General features: G+C 41.5%; 1 protein-coding gene across 3 annotated transcripts in view; it reads right to left on the bottom strand.

Annotated features, from left to right (window-relative positions):
* LOC307153980 (NACHT, LRR and PYD domains-containing protein 3-like) overlaps positions 1-15,162 on the bottom strand; it is a 96,249-nt gene that overhangs the window by 62,664 nt on the left and 18,423 nt on the right. For 2 of the 3 annotated variants that reach the window (XM_079863834.1, XM_079863835.1), the window contains exons 7-8: positions 12,596-12,769; positions 8,423-8,593 (exon numbers count right to left, since the gene is read on the bottom strand). In XM_079863834.1, coding sequence (XP_079719960.1) covers positions 8,423-8,593; positions 12,596-12,769 — 345 coding nt within the window. Of the gene's footprint in view, positions 1-2,496; positions 2,671-8,422; positions 8,594-12,595; positions 12,770-15,162 lie in introns of all 3 variants that reach the window. The other variant, XM_079863833.1, reaches the window with a different exon arrangement.

Raw genomic sequence — 15,162 nt, 5'->3', positions numbered from 1 at the left:
ACCTAAAAAAAGTAATAGTATGTGCATGTCTGTCTGTGTGTGTGTGTGTGTGTGTGTGTGTGTGTATGTGTGTGTCTGTGTGTGTGTGTGTGTGTGTGTGTGTGTGTGTGTGTCTGTGCGTGTATGTATGTGTGCGTACATGTGTGCGCGTGTGTGTTTGTGTGTGTGTGTCTGTGCATGTGGATTTGTATGTGTGTGTATGGGTGTGTGTCTGTGCGTGTGGATGTCAGTGTGTGTGCATGCTTGCGTTTGTTTGTATTCCTGCATGTGTGTGTGTGACAGTATCATCCTAAACCAGCAACCCTTCGCTCAACAGCACCATCTACAGGCCGATGAGTGTACAGTCACTAAATGTGCACATAAATGAATTTATTTTATACCCCCCCCATGGATGAAATTCTACATAACTTAGCAGAGGATACCCCCAGAGGATGTCAAGTTAATCATACACATGAAATATGGTGCAGTTCTGAACATCTCCACTGAAGATAGGGGCGATTAAAGCAGAATAATATTGCATTTTCATTTTTTATGGGAGGGGCGCAAATCACAAATGAGTGATTATGGGCTAGGTTGATGTGGGCCCTTAAGAGCAACATACCATAAAAATTTCTTCATCCTCGGTGCCACGGTTCAGGTAGTTATTTAGGAAAAACTGAATTTTTTTGGGTTTGGGGGGGCCCAGCGCGGGGGGGGAGTGGCCCCCGGGGACCAAACGAAATTTTTCCGTAGAAGTCTAGTGGGGCTACATGCCCACCAAATTTCATGTTCCCCGGTATTTCGGTGTCCCTGGTATCGTTGACGAAAAATTTACGGGGGCCCCAGCGCGGGGGGGGGGGAAGTGGCCCCCGGGGACCAAACGAAATTTTTCCGTAAAAGTCTAGTAGTCCAACATACCATAAAAATTTCTTCATCCTCGGTGCCACGGTTCAGGTAGTTATTTAGGAAAAACTGCATTTTTTGGGGTTTGGGGGGGCCCAGCGCGGGGGGGGGAGTGGCCCCCGGGGACCAAACGAAATTTTTCCTTAGAAGTCTAGTGGGGCTACATGCCCACCAAATTTCATGTTCCCCGGTGCTTCGGTGTCCCTGGTATCGTTGACGAAAAATTCAGTAAGGTGACGAAAAAAAAAAAAAAAAAAAAACTTTGACAATCCCTAAATGACCGCTTTCGCTAGCTATGCTAGCGGCGGTCATAATAATGACTATTATTTATAATAGAGTATAATAGAATTATACTGTTATTTAGATATGATTTAATAATGTACTGGATATATAGTAAATTAATTAGTATAAAAAAAAGAAAAAAAAGTTGTTGATTTTGGCCTATGGAATGTTGTTCCACTCCTCTTCAATGGCTGTGCGAAGTTGCTGAATATTGGCAGGACCTGGAACACGCTGTCATATACGCCAATCCAGAGCATCCTAAACATGCTCAATGGGTGACATGTCCGGTGACTATGCTGGCCATGCAAGAACTGGGATGTTTTCAGCTTCCAGGAATTGTGTACAGATCCTTGCAACATGGGGCCGTGCATTATCATGCTGCAACATGAGGTGATGGTCGTGGATGAATGGCACAACAATGGGCCTCAGGATCTCGTCACAGTATCTCTGTGCATTCAAAATGCCATCAATAAAATGCACCTGTGTTCATTGTCCATAACATACGCTTGCCCATACCATAACCCCACCGCCACCATGGGCCACTCGATCCACAACGTTGACATCAGCAAACCGCTCACCCACATGACGCCATACGTCGTATGGTGTAAGCTGTCTGCCATCTGCCCTGTACAGTGAAAACCGGGATTCATCCGTGAAGAGAAGACCTCTCCAAAATGCCAGACGCCATCGAATGTGAGCATTTGCCCACTCAAGTCGGTTACGACGACGAACTGCAGTCAGGTCGGGACCCCGATGAGGACGACGAGCATGCAGATGAGCTTCCCTGAGACGGTTTCTGACAGTTTGTGCAGAAATTCTTTGGTTATGCAAACCGATTGTTGCAGCAGCTGTCCGGGTGGCTGGTCTCAGACGATCTTAGAGGGGAAGATGCTGGATGTGGAGGTCCTGGGCTGGTATGGTTACACGTGGTCTGCGGTTGTGAGGCCGGTTGGATGTACTGCCAAATTCTCTGAAACGCCTTTGGAGACGGCTTATGGTAGAGAAATGAACATTTAATTTATGGGCAACAGCTCTGGTGGACATTCCTTCAGTCAGCATAAATGAATATGTTTGGGATGCTCTGGATCGGCGTATACGACAGCGTGTTCCATGCCACACCTGTGAGGTGGATGGATTATCTCGGCAAAGGAGAAGTGCTCACTAAAACAGATTTAGACAGATTTGTGAACAATATTTGAGAGAAATAGGCCTTTTGTGTCTTAGATCTTTGAGTTCAGCTCATGAAAAATGGGGGCAAAAACAAAAGTGTTGCATTTATAATTTTGTTCAGTGTACTTTACATTGTGTTTCATGTGAGTTATATGATCTTACGTCAGTATCTCCAATTCACAGTGAGGACTCTGTAATACACCAGACAGCAGCTTGACTCCCGAATTTCCTAGTACATTCCAAGACATATTCAGTTGTCTCAGGTGTGAGGGGTTTGATCTCAGAGCTGAAGCCAGAGCTGCACAACCTTCATCTGTGACTCCACAATCAATCAACCTGTATAGAATGACACACTCTTCACTCTCTCTGTTTAGATCAGATCAACAGGTACAAGTCACAATTCTAAACCGACTATTGATTATGTCTACATTTCCATTGGAGATTTATCACAGTCATGAGAATAATAAAGTTATTATTCTACTTACACAACACTGTTCTAACAGAAAACCCTTATTGCGCTCCGACCTGCTCATCACCCCAAATTACATACTAAAAATCTGACCCTGTCAAAAAAGCAGTGCTTTCTGCAATTATTAATTATTGAAAAAAATTGCATGAAATAACCACTTTAACCACTACATGGTTTCAATGTTCCACCTATTGCAGGGGTGTCCAACCCAGCTACTGGAGGGCCACTGTCTTGCAGAGTTCAGCTCGAGCCACAATGAACACACCAGAACCAGCTAATCGAGGCCTTACTAGGCATTCTAGAAGCCCTCAAGGACCAAGTTTGGACACCCCTGACCTATTGACTGTTATATATAAACCAATGTTGTGAGTGGAACATTGTCACTAAGTAGTCCACAAAGATGAAGATGAGAGCAGAAGTACGTCAAATAGTCAAGTTACTTTAATTAAACAACATAATCAAAGTAACATTGTGTATGGACACAAACACCATACAAAGAGTGTAGAGAACTGGAGGTCTTAAATACACAGGCAAACAGACCACATACAAAACAGGTGTACTCTAATTAGTAACATACTTAGCAACCATGACAACTAATGACAGTGGGAACAAACACAAGCAAACTAAATGTCCAAAATGAAAGTGAAACAAAGGCAAAATATGACAGACATACTTAATTTCAAGGGATTTTCACAGGTTATGCACTGGATATACAGTACCAGTCAAAAGTCTGGACACATTACTATTTTTGATGTTTTTGAAATAAGTCTCTTATGCTCATCAAGCCTGCATTTATTTTATCAAAAATACAGAAAAAAAACCTGTAATATTGTGAAATATTATTACAATTTTAAATAATGGTTTTCTATTGTAATATACTTAAAAATATAATTTATTTATGTGATGCAAAGCTGAATTTTCATCAGCCATTACTCCAGTCACATGATCTTTCAGAAATCATTATAATATGCTGATTATTATCAATGTTGGAAACAGTTGTGCTGCCTAATATTTTTGTATAACCTGTCATACTTTTTTCAGGATTCTTTGATGAATAAAAAGTAAAAAAAAAAAAAAAATCATGAAAATCTGACTTTTTCCCTGTTTAAGTGCTCTAATCGGGTCCCTGGTGCATCTACCAACCCAGAAAATGTGAAAAGTGACAGCCCAGTAACTTTTTTTGGGAAGCCTTTGTTACGACCCCTTTGCTCAAGGAGTAGCAACATGAATGGGGAGGCCAAACACATAAAATATAAAGATGCAAAAACACAACTACATCAAGCCTTGGACTGGAGAGGGTGAGAAAGCCAGCATGACAACCAAACAGCGAGAACCACAGCGACCAAACCCCAAGCTTTTGACTCCAGAGGGTGAGAAAGCCAGCATCTTATAAGCAGCATGGTTAATCACCATCAATTCCCCACATCTGCGTCAAAGCATTTAACCTGAAGACACAAAAAGTGTTACCCAGAGACACCTGCTGGACAAAATAAAGTACCACAGCCCCTTGGATCGTCACACCTTTCTCTGCAAGCATTTAAAAAAAAATCAGATTTCGCTGCCCTTCTGACATTGGAAGGGGATGTTATTATAATATTACCACCCCTTAATCTTTCCACCCACAGCACCGCCATTTGGTTTTCGCAAGTGACAATAGAGTAACTAGTTCTGATGCAATGGCAAAAGTGCAAGCAAAAGCATGCAAACTGTACTGTTGTTGCTGCACAGAACAATATAGGAGACGAGCACAAAACAATATAGAGTCCCAGCCTCAGAGGAGACAAGAGACCAGTGGATTTGTTTTATTTTCAGTAGATATCCCCCAGAAACATTAACTACACAACAACTACATAAATTTATCCACTAACCATTCGGAAACGTCAAGGTGCAGTCTAAAAGTTACAACCTCTTCCTGAGTCTCTCCGTAAAGCTGCCCACCTCTACTGGTTATGTCTGAGATTTTGGATGATTCATGTGTTTTTGTTATTGATGGAGTATCTGAAGCTCATGTAAAGGATCGGCACTCTTCTGAATGGGGGCAGGAAGCAGCAGCACATTTGCGGGACACACACAAAAATGGCGAATTTTTGCTCACATCCAAAAAGGGGCAAATTTGAATAAATTATCCTGATATAATCAATTATCTGGGGTGTTTTTGAGCTGAAATTTCACAGACACATTCTAGGGACACCATAGATTTATATTACATCTTGTGAAAACGGGCAACTTGGTATCTTTATCTAACCAAATATTGGACAATCTATTTAATAAAAACTACACTCTTCTTAGTACTTGGCATGCACTCCCCATTTCCTTTCTGGGCAGAATAAATGTTATCAGAACAAATATTCTCCCTACATTTTTATATTTATTTCCATCTCCTCCCGGTTATATCAGGTCAGGACACAGACAAGGTTTTATTTTTCTTCAAAATAGGAAAGCATTACGTACTACAAAAGCCTGTCAATAATCCAGACAGGAACTCAAAACAGACTGAACAAATTCAGAGGAACTCCCAGGGTAGCGTCCTCTGTAGATTGACAACATCTGAAGAGCCAGAACAAGGCGGTGTAGCGCAGAGGGGTTGAAGAGGCGGAGGGCTGGCGGCTCCCGGGGAGCACCTGAAGCAGGGCAGAGAAAAAGGCGACCCACAATCAGACCAGGGCTGAATGCAGCCGAACTGCCTGGGAAATTCAGGAGGAGATAGAGAAAATAAAACTAAAAAATGAAACCAAAACCTGGCAAAGATCCAACACAACACTGTAGAACACAAGCCAAAGCAACTGGAACTATCGCTCACACATAGCTCAAACAACGATCTGGCACAAGACAACACACACGAGGGGACTAAATCGGAGATAGAAGTAATTAATTGATACTGGATCAGGTGAGGTGAGTGAAACAATAACGAGGTAAGGAATGGGATAACAAGGGGGCAGGATGAGATACCGCAATGACACATGGTGAACTGTCAAAACAAACCCATATGCTCCAAACAAACACACAACAGACACCGGGAATGGACGGACAGATCAGCCCAGGGACATGACGTTATTAATCTAACCATTTTTTCAAAGATATTAATAGACACTTTTCTAAATTTATTTGGAACCACAAAACGCTCTGTATTAATTTTAACAAATTGATGAAACCAAAAGATAAGGAAGGTGTTGCTTTACCAACCTTTCAATTTTATTATTGGTCAGCAGGTGAAGCACATGGTCAGCTGGTAATGAAAGAACTGACTCAAGTGGTTTAACATGAAAGCAATGACTTGTGCTCCCCTTTTCTGCCTTTCATTATAAATATAAAAAAATAACTCAAATGCATTTCAACAAACTTTATTATTTCAGATACTCTTTTGGCATGGAGAGATGTCAGAACCTATTAAAATTAAAATTCCAGACAATCTTTCCTTGCTATCTCCTATTGCTTTTAACCCCGGTTTTCCTGTTTGTCTGCATAATATACTGTAGGTCTTTCAGCCTGGTTCAAATTTCTCAACAATATCCTGCCTTTTTTCGGGGTAATACATTAAAATCTTTCAACAATTATCGTATCAATATAACATACCACAATCAATTTTTTTTTAAATATCTTCAGTTGCATCACTTTATAAAATCTTTGTCTGATAATGGCAAACTGAGATTTGAACTTACTGGCATTGATAAATAGTTTTACCAAAGGGTTAATATCTGCTATATATGATGCTTTGTCTGACACATGCACTTCCTCTTTAGAGAATTTGAAGAGAGTTTGAGGCATTTCCAAGACAACTCTCTGAATCAATACTGCAAAGTCAACCTGCCATACCAAACAAGACCAAAGGGAGATGCCAAAGGACTGAATATAGCTATACAGATCCATTCTGAATTCTGTATTAAACACAACAAAATGTAAATCCATCCATCCATCCATCCATCTTCTTTCAGTTAACCGGGGCCGGGCCCCTAAGCAGAGATGCCCAGACTTCCATCTCCCTAGACACTTCCTCCAGCTCTTCCGGGGGGACACAGAGGAATTCCCAGGCCAGCCGGGAGACATAGTCCCTCCAGCGTGTCCTAGGTCTTTTCCGGGAAGGCATCCAGGAGGCATCTGGAACAGATGCCCGAGCCACCTTAGCTGGCCCCTCTCGATGTGGAGGAGCAGCGGCTCTAAACTCCTCCCGAGTGACCGAGCTTCTCACCCTATCTCTAAGGGATCGCCCAGCCACCCTGCGGAGAAAGCTCATTTCGGCCGCCTGTATCTGGGATCTTGTCCTTTCGGACATGACCCACAGCTCATGACCATAGGTGAGAGTAGGAACGTAGATTGACCGGTAAATCGTGAGCTTTGCCTTGCGGCTCAGCTCTTTCTTCACCAGGACAGACCGGTACATCAACCGCATTACTGCAGAAGCTGCACCGATCCATCTGTCAATCTCCCGTTCCATCCTTCCCTCACTAGTGAACAAGACCCCAAGATACTTCAACTCCTCCATTTGAGGCAGGAACTCTCCACGAACCTGAAGTGGGCAAAATGTAAATGGAAAATAAAAACATTCTGAATGTGTGGAAACTCAGCGATCTGAAGGCGGGTTGATGTTATCAGTGAACAGTTCCTCTGTCAGAACAAGCAATCGTGTCTATGTTTGGAGGGTCTGATGCCCATGTGTACATAAACACCACACTGATCCTCACAAGCTTCTCTAAAACACGCTTCTTCTGCGATTATCCGTTATAAAACACTAAAACACTATAGTGTTTTAACACTGACATTAATTTTGACAACTACGCAAATATATTGAACTGTGTTCATGCAGAAATACAATGTTAAAGCGATCAGTGAGCCGAGAGCGCACATACACAGTTAGTTTGCACATAAGTAATAATGGACTCCTGTATGACACTGTAATCATCTTTACCTTTATTACAATCGTCGTCCATCAAAGCTTTATTTGTGACACTGGTTTTCTTTATCCAACTGAGTTTGCGTATCAGTATGTTCATGAAGCGGTTGGGTGTTTTGAGCCACCGTTCAGTCTGTATTTCACAGAGCGCGATGAGAAACGGCTTGGGCTGCTCCGAAACAATAACAGAATACTTACGAGAGAGTTTGTGCTTTGTTTTAATTTATTTTTAAATTAATTTAATTTATTTTTTTTACTTAATAATAATAAAAATGAATGAATTATATTAATGTATTTAAATTAATTGAAGTTATCTCGCAGACCACTTGCAGGACAGATACTTGCTACCTGTCCGCAGACACAGCCACTGTTGCCGTCCTAGGGCTTCCTGCACTGCCATGGGCCCCATACCTTCCTGCACCGCCATGGTCCCAAGACCTTCCTGCACAGTCATGGGCCCTAGACCTACCTGCACCGCTATGGCTTCCTGAGCTGCCATCACCACCATGGTCCCCAGAGTTTCCTGCACCGAACTAATAATTTATCTTTCATACTATATCTTACAGACAGTATAGCCTCTATGGGGCTGTCACGGGATGAAAAAACTATATTTTGTGTTTATAGAACATTTTACAAGCTAATTTTAGTCCTATGATTAAAAAAGAAATATGGATCAAAGGATTCATCTTATTGAGGAAAAAGACACGTTACTATCAGAGAGATGATCTTACTTCAGTATCTCCAGTTTACAGTGAGGATCCTCTAGCAGAGCAGAGAGCAGATGAACTGATTCTCCTAGTTTATTTCTAGTCAGATCCAGTTGTCTCAGGTGTGAGGGGTTTGATCTCAGAGCTGCAGCCAGAGCAGAACAACCTTCATCTGTGACTCCACAATCCCTCAACCTGTAGAGAACAACACACTCTTCACTCTCTCTGCCAGATCAGACAAATTCAAATTCAAAATTCAAACAAATTAAAAAAAAAACTTTTAAATATGTCTACATTTCCATTGAAGACTTACTGTATCACAGTCATGAGAATAATAAAGAAATTTGAAAAGCATTCAACAACTGTGCTTCAAACTTTAATAATAAAAGAGGCACAGAGGAAAGATGATACTCATTTGTTATGTTTGTTAATAATCGTATTGTATGGTACACTGATATTGTGGTAAAGGAACTTAAATAAAAAAAATATTGATTTTGATTTCAGTCCATTCTTCTTGTTTTGTAGGGGTGTAAATCGGACAGTTCATCACAATACGATACGATACCGATTCTCTCAGCCAGCGATACGATATTTGCCGATACCTCAAAAAATTCTGCGATACGATTACGATTCGATTCGATTCAGGGCTATATCGATCGATTAATCGATATTTAGATATTATGTTCACACAACCAGTTACGTTTTTATGCAACCAAAATAATATAACATATTTAATTAAACTCTTTGAAAATTGCACACCCTCTCCCAATTGGGACATTTACAACAGAAGAGGTCATTTGCAAGTACTCCATTCTTGTTCATTTTCATAAATCATGTTTTTTTATTATTATTGTGCATTCCAAGTAATATCAATCAAACTGCAGCTGGGTTGTTTTGATTAATAATAATAATAATAATAATAACTTAAAAAATACAGGTAAATTACAAAATTAAAGTTAATTGAAAGTGCTTTAATATGTTAAAAAATTTTTTAACATTCACATTTCATCTTTCTGAGTCAAACAAAACCAAGTAATTGCTATGATAAATAATACAACACTCGGTTAATCTTTGTAACTTTAATCGCCTCAGCTGACAGACGCCTGACAAACTTTGTTGTTGTGATTAACGTACACGCAATACAGTGAGCTTTTCCCTCACCACTAAACGAGGACCCTCACCACTAAGGTTCCGTGAAAATGTTTCAGCTTTTATTTTCCTTTTACGCCCCGAAGAAGATATCACGGGTTCATCAAGTTCATTGAAATTATCCATCCTCGATCACTTTTAGTCAGCTTTGACGAAACTCCTCTTAGCCAACGCGTCTTTTCAAATTAACATCTGACCTGAATACTGCGAGTCGCTAAAACGGATTTATCGTGTTGTGTTCACCAACAAGGGTGCGACTGCTTGTCTGTTTCTGCTGTAAAACATGAACTCGCGATGCCTTGACAGCGGACAATACCGGCTTTTGTGAAAAAACTTGTTTAGGGTTCAGTCAGTCTTGTCAGGCGTCAATTTCAGATGAGGAGATTAACGTTATAAGACACACCGGCAGACAGTATGGTTGGTGAGTAAACGAAAATGTGCGCTTTGGCGGAAGGATGTTACGTGAGACTGTGGAGAGTGTCAAAATAAAGGTGTATATAGATATTTTACGTGTGGTATCGATGCATCGTATCTTTAGACGTTATATCGATGCATCGATCCATATCGATGTATCGTTACACCCCTATTGTTTTGATGGTTTGGTGATTTTATCAAGTACAACATGTTCCTGGAACAACATCTTTGTTGATCCTGGAACAACATTCCAATCAACAAATCGGATCTGAGGGGCAGAAGGGGTAGAAGTTTACAGTTTATGTCAAGTTTAGGCTTACAAGCAGAGTTAGGTGCTTCTACGTCAGTGTTATTCACCTATCATTTCCCTCTGGTTTTATGGATAAGTTATGGGTAGGGTTGGGACTACATTTTCGGACAGAAAACAAAATATGTTGATCTAGGAATATGTCTTACTTGGTAAAATCATGGTAACCGAACCAACACCCTGACACAGGTAAAGAAGTAATCAAAGTACCAGAAGCAAATAAACCTGCTAAACCACTTCCCACATCTTTTTTCAAAAGTGTGTTAAACAGTTTAGAACTGTTCGTGATCGAATCCCGAGGTGGGCATTGCAACAAGGCACGCTCCGAGTACCAGTTACTCCAACCAGCCGCCAGACTCCATTCCCAGTCAGTTCAGCTGATTTGGGAACAGTTTGGGGACGTGCAGATAGATCTGTTTGCCTCCCACGACTCTTCCCATTGCAACCTGTTTTATTCCCTGACCAAGTGCACGCTCGGCATAGACGCACTGGCGCACAGCTGGCCGCGGTGCCTCCGCAAGTATGCGTTTCTCCCAGTGAGCCTTCTTGTACAGACCCTGTGCAAGATCAGGGAGGACAAGAAGCAGGTCATTTTGGTTGCGCCTCATTGGCCCACCCGGACCTGGTTCTCCTAACTAGTACTCTTCATGACAGCACCTCACCGGCCAATTCCTCTGATGAAGGACCTCCTTTCTCAGAGACAGGGCACCCTATGGTATCCTCGTCCCGATCTTTGGAACCTCCACATGTGGCTCCTGGATGGGACTAGGAAGGTTTGAGTACCCTACCACCAGTGGTGGTGGCTACCATCACTTCCGCTAGAGCATCGTCCACGAGACATGCATACGTGTTGAAGTGGAACATCTTCTCACCAAGAAAACCCCAGAAAATGCCCGATCAGTGTCGCGAAGGGCGTAGTTTCAGGACGTCAGACCAGCTCTTTGTCTGTTATGGTGGGAAGCTGAAGGGAAAGGCTCTCTCCAAGCAAAGGTTGTCTCACTGGATAGTGGACGAGCAAGGTCGACAAGGTCAACGTGCCCCCTTGGTGTGAAGGCTCACTCCACCCGGAGTGTGGCTTCCTCTTGGGCTCTAGCGCATGGCGCCTCACTAAAAGACATCTGCAGAGCTGCAGGCTGGGCGACACCCAACACGTTTGCGAGATTTTATAATCTCAGAGTGGAGCCAGTGTCCTCTCATGTACTCGCTTCAACCAGCCGGTACTAGGATCTGCTCAGGTGTCTTCGCTTGCTCGCCATTCCACTCCTCGGACTGGATACGTGCGATATTCTCCTCAGATGAGCGTCCCCGAGAAGCCCTGAGTTCCTCCAGCGTTGTTGACGTCAACGCCAGAGTTATACCACCGGCAGCTTTTCTCGTTGGACAGGTGCCTCCATGTGTATGGTTCCCCCTCTGGGCGAACCCCACATGTTTATTTCCACTGTAAGCCTCTCTCGAGCATGTGTCTTTCCCTTGGCAAGCCACCTTGCCACCCCTGGGGTTGAAACATTCCACCTTGCGGGCTGGACACCCCAGTGTTTTTCCATATGCAGCTCCCTCCTGGATCATATGTGTATTCTGTAAGTCCCCTCCCCCTTTCCAGTGTGCCTTGGTATTCCTGTGTTAAGTAGGAGTCCTTCGTCCGTGCTAGTCTCACGACAGGGATCTCAGACTTACGCAGGGTACTGGAAGACACCCGAGGTGGTGTGATTAGACTGGGAACCCCATTCGTCGTCACGACGTAACTCATAGTGACCACAGAAGGAAACGTCTCGGTTACGTATGTAACCCTCGTTCCCTGAGTAGGGGACGGAGATGTTACGTCTCCCTGCCACTTCCGCTGTACCACTGGAACGCCTGAGTTCAGTCTTCAAACATATCTGCATGTTGCCAGCGTACTTCCTTATATACCCACGAGGTGGGGGGATGGTGTTACGCTATGCAAATTCCGCAGACCCATGGCATTTCTTTGACATTGGGTCGTTTTATTTCTCGAAGGTGAGAGGCTTTCTAAGCGAAACCCCATTCGTCGGCACAACGTAACATCTCCGTTCCCGACTCAGGGAACGAGGGTTACATACGTAACCGAGATGTTTTGCAGTGTAGTCCTAAAATAAATATGGCTCTGGAGGGTTGTTAAACTGCAGAGTTTAGCTCCAATCCCAATCAAAGACACCTGACAAATCAAGGTCTAATCAAGGTCTTCAGAATTACAGGTAGGTGAGTTTGATCAGGGTTTGAGTTAAACTCTGCAGGGCCAGACTTGAGAAACCCTGACTTAGTCTTACAGAAGACAATAATATGTCTCACTATGAGAGGGATGATCTTACCACAGTTTCTCCAGTTTACAGCCAGGATCCTCCAGTACAACAGAGAGAAGTTTCACACCAGAATCTTGAAGTTTTTTATTAATCAGATTCAGCTGTCTCAGTCGTGAGGGGTTTGATCTCAGAACTGAAGTCAGAGCAGCACAATCTTTCTCTGTGACACCACAATCACTTAAACTGCAGAGAGATGAAATGCATACTTGTTAAACACTATAAACTGAAAACAAAAAGCAACATAGAATAGAGACAAATTAGAATTTTTTTAGGTTGAGTTGAGTAGAAAATAGTGCACATGGTCACCAATAAATGGAATTATCTCCAAATTATTTAGGAACCTTGAGGTCATGGTGTCTCAGATTGCCTAACCCTAACCCTAACTTGGTTAGAATAACAAACTCTTAGTGTGCAAAAGATAAAAGTTATCCAGTTTCTGCACAGGCCAAACAGACACCACATATAGCTACAACAAAAAATTATCCCAACTAACACATATGCTTTGCTATATAAGACTATATTTTGTTTTATTATACCTATTATGTCATATAAATTTTTTCCTTGCCCTGTACATTCCAGTCTTTGGCCCTATCACATCTATGTAATTTCCATCTATTATAAGAGTTGGCCTTTGTTTGTTTGTTTGTCTGTTTAAAATGTAATTGTAAAAATGTAAAAAAAAATAATAAAAAAATAAACTTTTCTAAGTTTGTTTCATAGTCAGATTTGCAACAATAAAGAATAAGCTTTAATGTGGATCGAATCCATATCAATTGTTTAAGTAGTAATTAATTTGTAACATTAAAATGGTTCGTTTCAAACTAATCCACATGTTGAAGACATTGGCTGGCAAGTGGTTTAATACAAGTTTGAGTCCAGCTTGTATTGTTCCCATGACATCTCCCCCTCATTATTCCCATCTATAAAATAGCTAAATACCAGAAATATATTAATTTTAATTAAAAAAAACTGGACAATAACCATATCGTCCTTCCTGCCCTAGGAAGGGCGGCAGGTAGAAGATTAGGCCATGTTAGAGCCCAGTTCTACACCTGTGACACCCACTACACCAGAGAGCATGTCCATATCATCTACATAGCGCAACATTTCTGGAGGCAATAAGAGAGTGATTATAATAATCACTCTACCTCCTCTACAACAGTCTAGCTCACTTCTACCAAGTCTTACGGTAGCCTCATATGGCGCTTTTCCACTGCATGGTACGGCACGGTTCGGCTCGGTACGGTTCGACTCGGCGCGGAACGGTTCGGCTCGCTTCGCTTTTCCACTGCGTGGTACGACTCGACTCGGTACGGCACGGTTCGGTTCGCTTTAGCTCGGTTGCTTTTCCATTGCAGTTAGTACCGCTTCAAAATGGGTGGGACTGATCGTTATAGTTGCCGCCTCTACTGCCATGACATCATCGTAAACGCGCCACATTTCAAACACACAACACAGTGGATGGTGCTCTTGATTCTCGGCATGTGGATGTTTTTAAATTAAATTAAATGTTCTTATAATGGTTTACTATATGGAAGGAAAATTCTTAACGTGTAATTAAACGTTGCGTTCATATTCTGGGCTCATCTGATTTTTTGTACATAGCATAGCCTACTTTATGATTTTAGTATCATAATGATTAATAAATGCATGCACAATTATCCGTGAACTTGATTTGAACAAATGCCTTTCAACTTGTGTGTGCAAAATTCTGAATTAAATGAATGTGCAGCAATCTTTACAAATAGAGAGTCTACTCTAGGCCTAATGTAGCCTACTGTTTTAAACTACTGCCATTAAAAAAGCGCATTTAATGTTAATGTTATGTTATTTTTTTCCATCTGCCTATGTTGATTATGAAAAGTGAACAGCACGAGTAGAGAGACATGGAGCGAGTCAGACATCATTTTGACCACTTCATTAAGTTTTGTTCACTTTGTTTTCTTTAAAGTGAATTTCGTTTTGTATAAATTGTATCTTAATTTTAATAATTTTTTCATCAAACAATTGCCTGGATTGAATAAGATGCAAAATAGACAATTTAACCATTGAGGCGCCCGAGCGGTCACTTGCATTGTACGTTAACTGGAGCGCATCTCATCCTCAAATACACAAAGCTTGAAATGTCTTTAAACGAAATAATTCAAAACAAAAAGAAATAGGCTACTCTCTTATGTAATCCATTATGTGCATTTCTCTCTATAGGCGCGTTTACTACGAATATGGCGATCGTCAACTTCATCTTTGCCATGCACAGACACTGACAGAAAACACTATTTTATAAATAAAAATCAGTGCATGCGTTTTAATAAAATTAAAACTTTAATTGTGATCATTAAAATAATTGAATATTAAATAATTTGTGGCCAAGTTTTGCTCATTTATTAATAGTATATATATAGGCTATATATAGGCCTAATTTTATTAAATTGAACAAGCGCAAAATTCAGCATTCAATCAAATATTCAAAAAGACTTAATAATAATAATGTTATTTCAACATAATATCTCGTTATTTCGACATAATGTGCGTGCAACAAGCAAGATGTGTGTTTGTAAATCTGGGGACGCGTGCAC

This window comes from Squalius cephalus (genome assembly GCF_949319135.1).
Source record: "Squalius cephalus genome assembly, chromosome: 25".
Classification (NCBI taxonomy): Eukaryota; Metazoa; Chordata; class Actinopteri; order Cypriniformes; family Leuciscidae; genus Squalius; species Squalius cephalus.
This window is presented reverse-complemented; position numbering and strand designations above follow the sequence as displayed.